Source organism: Pantherophis guttatus, chromosome 3 (assembly GCF_059756535.1).
Source record: "Pantherophis guttatus breed Tessera chromosome 3, ASM5975653v1, whole genome shotgun sequence".
NCBI lineage: Eukaryota > Metazoa > Chordata > Lepidosauria > Squamata > Colubridae > Pantherophis > Pantherophis guttatus.
Genome location: NC_142065.1, coordinates 208278625 through 208292741, shown reverse-complemented (window position 1 = coordinate 208292741; position 14117 = coordinate 208278625). Strand labels below are relative to the sequence as shown.

The 14117-nt window shown below is 39.0% G+C and overlaps 1 protein-coding gene across 1 annotated transcript in view; it reads left to right on the top strand.

Moving 5' to 3' along the window:
• COL22A1 (collagen type XXII alpha 1 chain) overlaps positions 1-14117 on the top strand; it is a 273483-nt gene that overhangs the window by 109632 nt on the left and 149734 nt on the right. Inside the window, exons 7-10 of the mRNA XM_060681819.2 lie at positions 1734-2009; positions 3454-3534; positions 7424-7537; positions 8555-8599. Coding sequence (XP_060537802.2) covers positions 1734-2009; positions 3454-3534; positions 7424-7537; positions 8555-8599 — 516 coding nt within the window. The remainder of the gene's footprint in view (positions 1-1733; positions 2010-3453; positions 3535-7423; positions 7538-8554; positions 8600-14117) is intronic.

Genomic DNA, 14117 nt, shown 5'->3' with positions numbered 1-14117 from the left:
TCGGCGTGGTTGTTCCTTTTTTTGTAATTGCTACTGAGCTTCCAGCAAAGCTCCAAACTCCTGGCAGGACTTCTACCAGGACATGCTGCTCACCGTAGCTTGCAGACTTGGCAGTTGAACGAAAGTCCTCACGCAAGATTGTAATAGCTGCCAACCTGCACGCATCACCTCCGCTTCCCTGTCTGTAGGTGATTTGCATTCATGCTTCGTGCTACACGCCCTTTCCCCCATTCTGTCTTAGCATTGGCTTTTTGTAAGCTCAAAAGACTGGGTGGGGTGAAGTTGCCTCTGGACATCAGCATGTCCTTGAAAGCACCAAGGTGTGGCTCAGGTAACACAGGTATCTGCAACAAGGGCTTGCATGCTTGTGAGTAAATGTATGAGTGCATGTCTGAATGCACGAACGAAGTGCAGAGATGCATTTCTGCCTGGCTGCAGCTGACTGCAGTGGTTAGAATGCAGTATTGTAGACTACTTTTGCCGACTGCCAGCAGTTCGATTCTTACCAGCTCAAGGTTGACTCAACCTTAAATGGTTTCCAGTCTCTTATATAGCTGGGCACATGTGAGGGGGTGGGGGAGCGTGGGGGGTTGGCACCCATGCATGGGGGGCAGGGCACACAGGGGGCGCACGTGCATTGCATTATGGCATGCGATGACAAAAAGGTATATAGTAATGAACCAAGAATAATGAATTCTCAGAATCAGGGACACCCCTAGCTGCAGATCAGAACCGTTTTTTTTTATTGAAAAGTTTTACAAACAAAATTTCCCCCCCCCCTCACCATTCCCCCCACCCTCCTCCCCCCCTCCCATCCCACCCTACCCCCCAGACTTCCCAGAGCAAAATACAGGGTATTTCAATTAACAATCATAAACTAAATTAGCTTAACTATTCTTAAACTACCTAACCCCCCCCGAAACCTTAACTCCACTATGGATAACATGATACTTCTAAAATAAAGTTTAACATTCATTTATAAACTATTTGATATTTTCTTGTCTGATACTTATTTTGAATATAATCAATCCATCTTCTCCATTCCGATATGTATCTTTCTTGTGTATAGTCCTTCAGATATGCTAAAATTTTCACCATTTCCACTAAGTTCGCTACTTTCAATGTCCATTCTTCAATAGTAGGCATAGAGTCCTTCTTCCAGTACTGCGCTACCAACAGCCTAGCTACTGATATTAAGTTCAAGATCAGTTTAGTCTCCAATACTGTACAATCGGTCGTTATACCCAATAAAAACAATTGAGGAGTAAATTTCAACCTTTTTTTCAAAATGTTCTGCATCACCCACCAAATTTTTATCCAAAATGCCTTGATTTTCTTACAAGTCCACCATATATGATAATAAGTTGCATCATCACATTCACATCTCCAACATTTAGCTTGCAAATTCAGGTACATACATGATAATTTTTTAGGATATTCGGAGACCAGATCAGAACTTTTTAAAGCCATCAACTCTCTGGGTCCTCCAAGACTGTTAAATTTGATTTACTGCTGTTCTAAACCTAGGGTCTCCCATAATTCCTCACAATTGGTTATGCCAGTTGAAGCATATGAGTTTTGTGGTCCAAAACATCTGGGACACATAGAAATGGATTCTATGTTTGATGAACTTTGTTCTTATCCTTCTTCTCACAATTGATAGCTCCTTTGTTAGATACAGTACTTGTTCCATGAAGAGTCCTGTCCTTACAGTGTTACGTCTGCTTTCAAAGGTTTCTATCCGGTTGGACGGGGAGAACAAAGCCTTGGAGTACAATGCAATTGGACTCACCAGAGATGCTGTGAGAGTCGTTTTCAGAAACGGACCTGTCAATGACCTGTTTGATCGTAACTGGCATAAGATTGCACTGAGCATCCAGTCCCAGACGGTCTCCTTGTACATCGATTGCAAACTGGTCCAGACATTACCTATTGAAGACAGAGAAAATATTGACATTCAAGGGAAAACGGTGATCGGCAAACGCCTTTATGACAGTGTGCCAATTGATGTAAGTACCAGGAACAAAGCTCACCAAAAAAAAGGGGGGGTGGGATCAGTTCTACCACCAATATTGACTGTTTCCCTATGACTATCATTAAGTGTTGTACCTTATGATTCTTGATGAACGTATCTTTTCTTTTATGTACATTGAGAGCATATGCACCAAGACAAATTCCTTGTGTGTCTAATCACACTTGGCTAATAAAGAATTCTATTCTATTCTATTCTATTCTATTCTATTCTATTCTATTCTATTCTACTCTACTCTACTCTACTCTACTCTACTCTACTCTACTCTACTCTACTCTACTCTATTCTATTCTATCATATTTCTAAAATGTCATGTTAAACTGTGAACATAGTGCTTGTAATTCCATTACAAATTTTCAAGAACTGCATGGCACTAAAATATCTTCAATTCAGTATAGATGTCAACTCTGAAGCTGACCTGACTGAGGCCATTATGGAAGCTTCAGTATTGCAACACTGGAGCTGAGGGATGGGGGTGGGGGAATAGAGATAGCTGGGGTTTTGTAGCCAAAACAAAATAATTTCCCCTGTAAACTAAGGACAAGGCTGATAAGAGGAGGAGAGAAGTTTCCAAGCAATCAGACAGCACCTTGATTGGACCATGTGACTGATTCTTTGGGAAAGGGGGAAAAACTTTACTTTTAATTAGGTGGAAACTGTGGGAACCTTTAGAGTCGGTTTTCACCAGCCTGTGCCCATATGATATATCCAATAAACCTGTTCTTTGAGGAACCTGCTTGCCTCGGAGTTCTGTTTGCTATGGGTGTATTACTTGGAACCCTGACAATAGAATAATGACAGATTTAACATTTCATGACTATGGGAGACATGATAGCAATGTTCCAATATGCTTGAGGGGCTTCTACAAAAAGGCAGGGTCAAACTATTTTCCAAAGCACCAAAAGGCAAGACAAGAAACAATGGATGGAAACTTAAATCTTGCTAGAAATTTCTGAATTCTGACACCACTTCTAAAATCATCGAAATAAATAAAAGCAAATAAAAGCAACACACCAGAGATGGAAAGAATTGTGATTTTTTTTTTATTCTGCTGCTGCTGCTTTTCCTATCCTGAGGTGGATTTTAAAAACTAGAATTACTCTAGTTTTAAAAACTAGAGAAGGACTTTGAGGCTTAAACTTCTAGATTTCTTAGACAGAAATGTTCACAGTTTCATGTCCTCGGTTTGATTAACCAGTTTCTAAAGTGTCTCACAGCACGTCTTTTGCCTTTTTATATTTCTTCTTCCAAACTTTCTGGCCTGTAAATGTTTTCACATTCTTCCACTTTTCTTTTTCCTCCTTGCAAAGGCAAATGACACTATGAGGATTGGCATTATGTCAGCAAATACTCTTGTGGGCCCATTATTTTGCTACAAACTCAGGTCAGAAATGAACTGACGCCATTTCTTTTCCTTTCAGTTCGACCTTCAGCGGATGGTTATTTATTGTGATTCACGACATGCCGAGCTTGAAACTTGCTGTGATATTCATTCTGGACCTGTAAGTTTAAAATGTAGATCTGCTTTGCAAATGTGCTTATGGACATACCATGTAACAATGGCTCTTTGTTATACCTTCCAACTGAAGGGCTATATTTGATTGAGATACATTTTTTTTTTAAATTTGATTTATATGCCGCCCTTCTCCGGAGACTCAGGGCGGCTCACAATGTGCTCAGCAATAGCCTTCATCCTTTTGTATATTTATACAAAGTCAGCTTATTGCCCCCACAAACTGGGTCCTCAATTTACCTACCTTAGAAAGGATGGAAGGCTGAGTCAACCTTGAGCCTTGGCGAGATTCGAACCCTGCAGTAATTGCAGGCAGCTGGTTTTAATAACCAGCTTAATAACAGGGTGCCTTAGACCACTGTACTACCAAGGCTCTTTAACAGACTAGTCACCATTCTAGAGAAAATATAGGTAGCCTTCAACTTACAAGTACGGTATGTTTTGAAATTTCCATCGTAAGCCATTGTTGCTATAAGTCAAGTCAGACTTGATTTTATAACCATTTTTTTTACAACAGTTCTTAAGTGAATCCAGCCACCCTGCATGGATTTTTGGCACAAAAAGGGTCACAAATCATGACTACAGGACATTGCAACCAGTTGTAAGTGTGAGCTGGCTGCCAAACACACAAATAGACCATGTGGGTTCAGCACAGGAGTGCTATTCAGCAGGCTCTGACAGGTTCTGGCAAACCCGTAGCGGAAATTTTGAGTAGTTCAGAGAACCGGCAAATACCACCTCCGGCTGGCCCCAGAGTGGAGTGGGAATGGAGATTTTGCAATATCCTTCCCCCAGGAGTGGGGAGAGAATGGGGATTTTGCAGTATCCTTCCCCTGGAGTGGGGTAGGAATGGAGATTTTGCAGTATCCTTCTCCTGCCACGCCCATCAAGCCACGCCCACAGAATTGGTAGTAAAAAAAAATTGAATTTCACCACTGGTTCAGCAACAGTTGTTAATGCAAGTATAGGTCATAGATCACTTTTTCTGGGGCTGTCATAACTTGGAGCTGTTGTGAAACGAAGAGTTGTAAATTGAGGCCTACCTGTGTTAATTTTAATAGTGAAGAATATATGTAGTTCAAGGTTGAATTGTTGGGTTCTTAGCATTCTCTGAACTTGCTTGTCACATTCCAGATATGTCACTACAGGCAATGAATCATCAGTGCATGGGGGAATAAAGTTGGCAAACGTTCTTCGCTTGTGCTCTGATTTTGTTACTTAGACTGGTGATGAAATGTCTTCAAGCTACTCAAAATAGCCATTGCCATGTGGTTGTGGTACAAATTCAATCAGACTGAGAATAATCATCTTTGATGTCCACTTTGTTGTCTCCAGAATTTTCTTGGAGCTTCGTTTACACTGTTAAAGGGAACAAAACAGGTGTTTTTATCACTCCTTCCCCTTTTCTTCTCCTTGTTCCTTGCTCCTCCTTTTCTGTGGCCTTGGCATGGTGAAAAGTCCAACCACAAATCTTTAGAGAAGAGCAATTTTTGCAGGATCACCTGAAGATGTAATCTCTATGCCAGAATCAGTACAGTTGGTAAAGCATCCTTTGTTTTGTATTCATATAACATGGCTATCTGGAGTTGGTTTGGTTCAAAATTAGGGAACTGGAGGCTAAAACAAAAGAACGGTTGCTGGAATTGGGTATGTCTAGTTTGATGAAAAGGGATGACATCATGGGGTGACATGATAGCAGTCTTCCAATATCTCAGGGGCTGTCACAAAGAAGAGGGGATCAAACTATTCTCCAAAGCACCTGAGGGTAGGACAAAAAGCAATGGGTGGAAACTAATCAAGGAGAAAAGCAACTTAGAACTAAGGAGAAATTTCCTGACAGTTAGAACAATTAATCAGTGGAACAACTTGCCTACAGAAGTTGTGAATTCTCCAACACTGGAAATTTTTAAGAAGAGATTGGATAACCATTAGTCTGGAATGGGATAGGGTTTCCTGCCTAAGCAGGTGGTTGGACTAGAAGACCTCCAAGGTCCCTTCCTATTATTCTACTCTACTCTACTCTACTCTACTCTACTCTACTCTACTCTACTCTACTCTACTCTACTCTATTCTATTTTACTCTACTCTACTCTACTCTACTCTACTCTACTCTACTCTACTCTACTCTACTCTACTCTATTCTATTCTATTCTATTCTATTCTATTCTATTCTATTCTATTCTATTCTAAAATGTAGCATTTCTAGTCCCGTCACTGAATCAAGAGTTGTGTTTGCATGACTGACATATTTTGCTTAGTGCACACTTATCCTGGTCATGAAAAGCCCACTACTGAAGAAGCTTTGAAGATAGCTTTGGATCATTCTGAAGTCATTCAGCATCAATGTTGTGCAGCTGAAATCAATAGGAGTACAAGTAGTCCTTGACTTATAACCATTTGTTTAGTGACTGTTCAAAGTTACAACGGTACTGACTTATGACTGTTTTTCACATTTATAACTATTGCAGCATTCCCATGGTTACGTGATCAAAATTTCGACTCTTGGCAACTGACTCATATTTATGATGGTTTATGATGGTTTATGATGGTTGCCGTGTCCCAGGGACATGTGATCCCCTTTTGCAACCTTCTAACCAGCAAAGTCAACGGGGGAGTCAAATTCACTAAACAACTGTGTTACTGCACCCACAACTGCAGCATTTCACTTAACAATTGTGGCAAGGAAGGTCGTAAAATGGGGCAAAACTCACTGAACAACTGCCTCATTTAACAGCAGAAATGTTGGGCACAATTGTGTTGAGATGTGGAGACTCTAGAAAGAGTGCAGAGAAGAGCAACAAAGATGATTGTTGGGGACTGGAGGCTAAAACATATGAAGAACAGTTGCAGGAACTGGGTATGTCTAGTTTAATGAAAAGAAGGATTAGGGGAGACATGAATACGAATAATCCCAGATCTTCGCACTTTCCGACGTGCCCTGAAGACCTTTCTGTTTCAACAAGCAGGGCTAGCATAAACATCTAAATTCTATGCCAAGATTTTAGCAGATACACCAAGTTGACTCAATCTATTATTTACTGTTATATATATATAACGGTATATATATATATATATATATATATTTCTTACTTCTTCGTAGGGTTTATGTGTGTTTTTCTTCTAGCCAGGTTTTCCCTACGTAGCCAAGGTTTTTTTGTAGCTCCAGCTCAGTAGAATCACATCTAGTAGATGTGATTCTACTGAGCTGGAGCTACAAAAAAACCTTGGCTACGTAGGGAAAACCTGGCTAGAAGAAAAACATATATATATATAAGGTTTTATATATATAAAATTATATGTATATGAAATCTTAATCTGTTCACCGACTCAGGGCCCTTCGGGAGAAGGGCGGTATAGAAATTCAATAAATAAATAAATAAATGATAGCAGTCTTTCAATATCTCAGTGGCTGCCACAAAGAAGAGGGAGTCAAGCTATTCTCCAAAGCCCTGAAGGCAGGACAAGAAGCAATGGGTGGAAACTAATCAAGGAGAGAAGCAACCTAGAACTAAGGAGAAATTTCCTGACAGTTAGAACAATTAATCAGTGGAAACAACTTACCTCCAGAAGTTGTGAATGGTCCAACAGTGGACATTTTAAAGAAGAGATTGGATAACTATTTGTCTGGAATGGGATAGGGTTTCCTGCCTAAGCAGGGGGTTGGACTAGAGGAACTCCAAGGTCCCTTCCTACTATTCTATTCTATTCTAATTGTGGTCATAAATCAAGGACTGTAGTGCCAAATATTCTCCAGATATACATTGTTGATAAAAGTGAGCTATTTCTTTTTCATGAAAAACATGTCTTTTCTTTTCAAAATCCTATTTAAATCCTATTTATGCGGTGTTATTATTGTTTCTGATTTTTTACCAATGTAGTGTAAAGTGACCATAGTTACAGATGTCCCCCCTACTGTAATTCCACCAACTGTTGGAAATGAGCATGTTGGACCTACCAAGACAGTCAACTGTTCCTGTCCTCCCGGAGAAAAGGTTTGTATCTGCATTCACCCTGTTATATACAAGAGCCACTAAACTCAAGGGAATTGGCTTCAAGGGATATTCCTTGAGTTGTGGTTACTGAAAGCTCAGCATATCATCACAGGAATGGACAACCTGTAAGCCTGGGATTGCATATGGACCCTTATTAACACCACTGGATGACGTCGCCAGGTCTCACTGTTTCAGCAGAGTAAGGAAGATACTTAGGGAATGATTCACACCCTGGCCAGTGTCTTTTTTTCACTTTTAGCATCGGGCAGAAGACAGAGAAGTATAGCCAGCTGGACAAACAGGTTTAAAAACAGCTTCTACCCATGGGCTGTCAGACTCCTAAACACCAGGGGTGAAATGCTCCCGGTTCAAACCGGATCGCCCGATCTGGTAGCGATGGCGGTGGGTGGTTCGGAGAACCAGAAGCAAAAATCCCTATGCCCCCCCACCATGCTCAGCTGAGTCGCACGATCATCAGAGGCTTTTTTTTTTTACACTTTTAAAAGCATTTTTTCTACAACCTCTTCCGATGAAAAAATGCTTTTAAAAGTAAAAAAAAAAGGCTCTGACGATCACACGGCTCAGCTAGGATCCTCAGAGGCTTTTCAAAGCATTTTTTTCTGCAACCTCTTGGCCGAAGAGGTGGTAAAAAAAATGCTTTGAAAAGTCTAAATACTATGCTATTGCTACCCCTTCTGAATATCTTTCTTCATCTGTTATGCAGCTGTGGGACTCACCCTCTCTTATCCAATCATTCTCTAGGCCACATCTCTTCCACCTTTTTCTCAAGGTTTTCCTCACGTACAATTACATCATATGAATTTTACAGCCCAAATATGCCAGCCTCAATTAAAACCGCTGTGTTTTCTTCAGTCCCATGTAGTTGTTTCAGAAACTGCTTTCAGTAATTATTGCAGATGTACAGAACGCTTACACAGAGCCACTAAGTCAGGATTCATAACATGTGAGAAGCAATGATGAATTTTGCTATTAAACAGTCTCCATTTTTCACTTCAGGGGGAGAGAGGCCTTCCTGGATTTGAAGGATTGAGAGGACAAAAGGTTAGTGTTGGCCAAGGAATAAAATGTATTTTAAAAAAATGAAACATAAGCTGCATACATGTTCTTAAGGGTTTCTTCTTCTTTTTGGTCTACCCTCTATGCCAGCGTTCCAAGTAATGCACCCATTGAAAGTAGAACTCTGATGTGAGTAGATCCCTCAAAGAACAGTTTATTGGATACATCATATTGGCACAACTGGTGAAAACCGACTCTAAAGTTCCCCCAGTTTTCACCTAATTAAAACGTGAAAGTTTTCCCCTTCTTTCAAGTCATCAGTCACATTGTCCAATAGAAGTGCTGGCCGGTTACTTGGTTACTCCACTCCTCCTCTCCCAGACACCTGTTGGAATGACCTTGGTTCCCACAGGAAAACTTTTTGTTTTCACTGCAAAGCCCCAATAGTTAACTATTTCCCCCTCCCTGTCCCCTCTTCTGCCTTGTGGCAACCCTGAAGCTACAAAGATAGCCTCAGCCAGGTTCGCTTCAGATTGACAGTCTACTGGTTTTGCAGCCTTAAATAGAGAAGCCATTTGTTGCAATATTTTCAGGATCAGACTCAATAAAGATAATAGGAGTTAGAGCTTTAAATATATTTCTTTTTAATTATGACAGGCATTCTATATTCACTGAATATTCAAGGTAGAAGCACCGAGAATGGTGAGGGTGGCTCCTTATATATACAAGGGGTGGAGTTAGGAATGGGAGTGGTAAGTTATGAATACATTAAAGTCCAAAGAATAAGTTAACCTCTGATGTTCCATATATACATTATTTACACATTGGAGAATAAGGCATTTACATCTGACAAATCCCCCTCTAAATGCCGGTTCGTTACACAACACCAATTACATTCTGATTCAGGACAATATAATACATATAATTTAGAAGTTAAATATTTGTGTTGTTTAGAAGGTAAGGGTTTTGTTAATATGTCAGCTAATTGTTCAGAAGTATCGCAATGTATTGCTTTAATGAATCCGTCTTGAGACAGTTGTCTCACATGCTTAAATTTTATATCAATATGCCTGGACCTTTGTCCAATTGCATCGGATCTGGATATTTCAATGGCCGCTTTATTGTCTTCATGCATAATAAATGGTAAGGTGGGTTTCTTCCAAACATCAGTGATCAGATCATTGAACCATACAAGGTTATTTGCAGCCTTGGACAAACAAACATATTCCGCTTCTGTAGTAGAAGTGGCTACTAGTTCTTGTTTACCAGTATACCAGTAAACTGGACAATCATTCAATAGAAAAACATAACCAGAAGTACTCTTTCTGCATGATGTATCACCAGCCCAATCTGCATCAGCATAACAAGTAATTTTTGGTTCTCTGTCATTATTGGGTTCCAACATTAAACAAAAATCTAATGTACCCTTCAGATATCTTAGAATTCTTTTGACAGCTTCCCAATGATACAAGGTTGGTTTACTAACATATCTTGACAATAGATTGAGAGGTAATGCAATATCTGGCCTAGTCCAATTAGATATATAAAGGAGTGAACCTATAACTGATCTGTAAAATGTGTTGTCTTTAAATTCAGGGGAAGATTCATCAGTGTTTCTAAGAAAATCAGTTTGCATAGGGGTGTCACAGGTTTTGGCATTATTTAAGTTACATTTGTTTAGGAGTTCGATGATTTTATCTTTCTGTGTAAGTTTGAATCCCCTTTTAGTTTTGTTAATTTGCACACCAAGGTATTTATTCACTTTACCCAGAGATTTCAGTGAGAAGTGTTCATTTAACTTATTTACAAAGATTTCCCTGCTCTCTTTATGCTTTCCAATGTATAAAATATCGTCCACGTAAATTAATACAAATTCAATATGATCATTACTCTTTTTTACAAAGAAACAGTTATCAGCAGTGGTGGCGTTGAAATCCATGGTCTTAAGTACTTTTACCAAGCAATCGTACCATCTTTTGCCGGATTGCTTTAATCCGTACAGACTCTTATTTAATAACCAAATTTCGTTCTTATTAGTGTATTGACTGTGTGGTGCTCTTACATATATTTCCTTATCTAATTTTGCATGTAAGTATGCGGTCTGTATGTCATATTGGAATACGTCCAGATTGAGTGCAGATGCTACTACAAGGGCTGTTTTGACACTCTCTGTTCTCACTGTGGGTGAATATGTATCAGTATAGTCTTCTGGATATTTTTGTGCATAGCCTTGTGCAACTAGTCTAGCCTTGTATAAGGTATTGCCTCCTTCTAAGTTCTTAATTTTATAAATCCACCTGGTACCTATAATTGTTTTATCCTTAGGTGCGATCGCAGGTGTGAATACATTTAATCCTTGTAAACTTTCCATCTCTTTTTCCATAGCTAGTTCCCATTTTTCTCTTTCTTCATGTGGAAGTTTCAATACTTCTTCATATGTATTAGGTGTTATTTGTTCTCCATTCATATGCATTACGTAATCTTTGTATTTATTTGGTATTTGGTTTCTATTGTTTCTAATAGTTCTTTCAGGCTTGCTATGGTTATCATGCAAATATCTAGCTTCCTTTTTTGTTAATGTGTCTGTCTTTATTTTATGCTGACTATTAGTCCAAGTTTTGGTTTTGTTCTTACTTTTGTTAATATTTTGATTTTCTGTTGTTCCTTCCTCGCAAGATATCGTATCTTTACATTTATTAGGAAATATTTCATTAAGGTGCAATTTTGACCAATTGGCCTGTTCATGGAACACAGCTGTTCTGGATACTATAAATTTGTTATTACTATCAATAAATCTGTACCCTTTGGTTCCAGTTTCGTATCCCATGAATCTTAATCTCCTGGATACGTTTTCTCCCTTTCTCCTCAATTGTTTAGGTATGTGTACGTCTGCAGTGACTCCAAATATGTGCATGTGTGATAATTTGGGTTTTCTATTGTACATCACCTCATATGGTGTCTTATTCACAATACTGGACCAGGTTCTATTTTGAGTGTAATTCGAATAATGTAATGCCTCTGACCAAAAATGTTTGCCTAAACCAGCATCCTCTAATGTGCACCTAATCATGGTTTGTAGTGTGGAATTTTTCCTCTCTGCAACTCCATTTTGAAATGCAGAAAAAGGATTGGACGTGAAATGTAACATTCCTCTATCCTTTAACCATTGGGAGAATTCTTTAGACATGAATTCACATCCCCTATCTGTCATAATTTGCTTTATTCTGATATTATGTTGTGTTTCTATACGTTTGTAGAATTCCTTAAATTTCTGAAATGTTTCATCCTTGTGCTTTAATGTGTAAACAAAACCATATCGGCTGTAGTCATCCACTATTGTTAGGAAGTAACGTTTTCTATAGGTAATTGAGGGACTTAATGGGCCAACTAAGTCCATATGTACCAAATCAAAAATATTGTTAGTTGATCTGTTAGATTTTTTTGGTCTGGGACTGGTTTTTAGTTTGGTGGATTTACATACTGAGCATTCCAAATAATTTTCACAATTTTTTATTTTGACACCTTCTGCGTGTTCAGTCATTTTTTGTACTACAGGAAAGCTTGCATGTCCTAACTTCCTGTGTAAGATGTGAGCACACTCATCATGAATTGGTTTACCTATTTTTGGTTTCTTTTCCTTGTATGTATTTTTGTGATCATGGGTTATTCTACTCTCATCATTGTCACTGTTACTGACATTTTCATCATCTGCTTCAATACAATCTTCCATATTTGAATCAATGTTATGTAAACATCTTTCTTTAGTTATCAGATAAGGTAGACCTCCTTTTATCATTACAGTACCTACATTTGTTTTGTTCTTTTCTATAGTTGCCTTCCCCTTTGAGAAAACTATATTGATATCAGATTCTCTGCTTAATTTTATGGCACTTAGTATGTTGTGAGGTATTTCTGGGATTAATAATACCCCCTCTATTTTCCCTAGACCAGGCAAGGTCACATTTCCTTTGCCTAGTACTTGAACCTTTTCTTGATTAGCTACCTTTATCACAAACTTATCTTCTATAAATGAAGATAATATACTTTTGTTGTTGGTGGTGTGATTTGTTGCACCAGAATCAATAAGCCAATTGTTATTCTCATCCTGTTGTGTTCTGGTGCTGTCTTGTTTATTTAGCCCATTCAGTGACCCAGATTTCCTCTCTTTTGAATTTTCTCTACCCCCTCTACCTTCTTTGTAATTTGGTGGACTTCTATATTTGTGTCTATCTGTGGAAGATTGTCTGTAATTATATTTGCTCCTATATTCTGGTCTATGTCTCTCTCTTGAGACTTTGGGGCAGTCTCTTCTACTATGTTCCCTGGATCCACAATTGTAGCATCTAAAGGCCTCATTATGTTTATCTTGAAAGACTACTTTCCTAAAAGGTTTGTGGTCTGTTTGGTTACTGGATCGATTTTTTCTTGAATTGTCTTCTGCTATCAATTTGTTAGATAGACTTTCTATGGATAAATATCCCAAATTAATGGTATCTAAGTGTGACATAAAGCTATCCCATGATGGATCAAGTGAATTGATAATAACACTTTTCATTGTTTGATCTGAAATCACTTCCCCCCTCAATTGTAGCTCAGCTCTTATTTTGTTTAGATTTATCAAATGCTCACTTATAGAAACCCCTGGTTTTACTCTAGAGGAAAAGAAATCCTTAGACATTCTTGTGGTTGTAGCTACGCTATCGCTGTGAAATAGATTAAACATGCATTGAATTATTTCTGATACAGTTAGGTTTGGTTTGATGCTATGATACATTGCAGGAGACACGCTAGATATTATTATGAAAAATGCTCTATGATGTAAACAATCTATTTTTAAAGTCCAAGGTCTTCTTGGAGGGCTAGTTATAAAGAATAGTAAATTTTCTTTCATGAAAATAACCTGAAGCTGTTGGTACCACTCTTGTAAATTAATGCCATCAATTCTAAGTTTTGGGAAGTCACTGGGTAAGTTACCTACATTATTCTGTCCATTACTTACAACCTGGGGCAGTCCGTGATCTCTCAAGTGCAGGAAATTACAGAACGGCATTGGGATGCTTGCAATGAGTCTGCGCGGTTCTCTGGCCAGTTCAAGTCCTTCTGGGTCGTCTACGTAGTTTCGCACATGCGCGTTGCTCATTTCTTCTTTGGTGGCGTCGTGGAAGGTTCTCTCCCTTTCAGCTCTCTCGATCCGCTCCTCCTCAGATGAGTCGGTCTCTGGCTCGGTTTTTGGGGTTCTGGTGGTGGCGACGGTTCTTTTCTTCTTTTTGTGTGCGTTGGTATTCGATCTTGTCTGTGGTGTAGGGCGAAATCGGCATGGCTCTCTGGGCTCGGGCGTCGTCGCTTTCGAAGTCAGGATGGGAGCGTGCAGGTCTTGAGTCGCCGGTTTGATTTCTTGCTTCTTCGTAGATGTCTTGGTAATTTTCAGTCTTGGCCCAAAAGCAGCAAAGAGCGTTTTCATTGCTGATTTTACTTGAGATCTTGTTAAATCGTCTTCACTTTCTGATTTTGGATCATCTGAAGAGTTTGAGACTTCTTTCTCACTTTCTTCGTCTGATAGTGT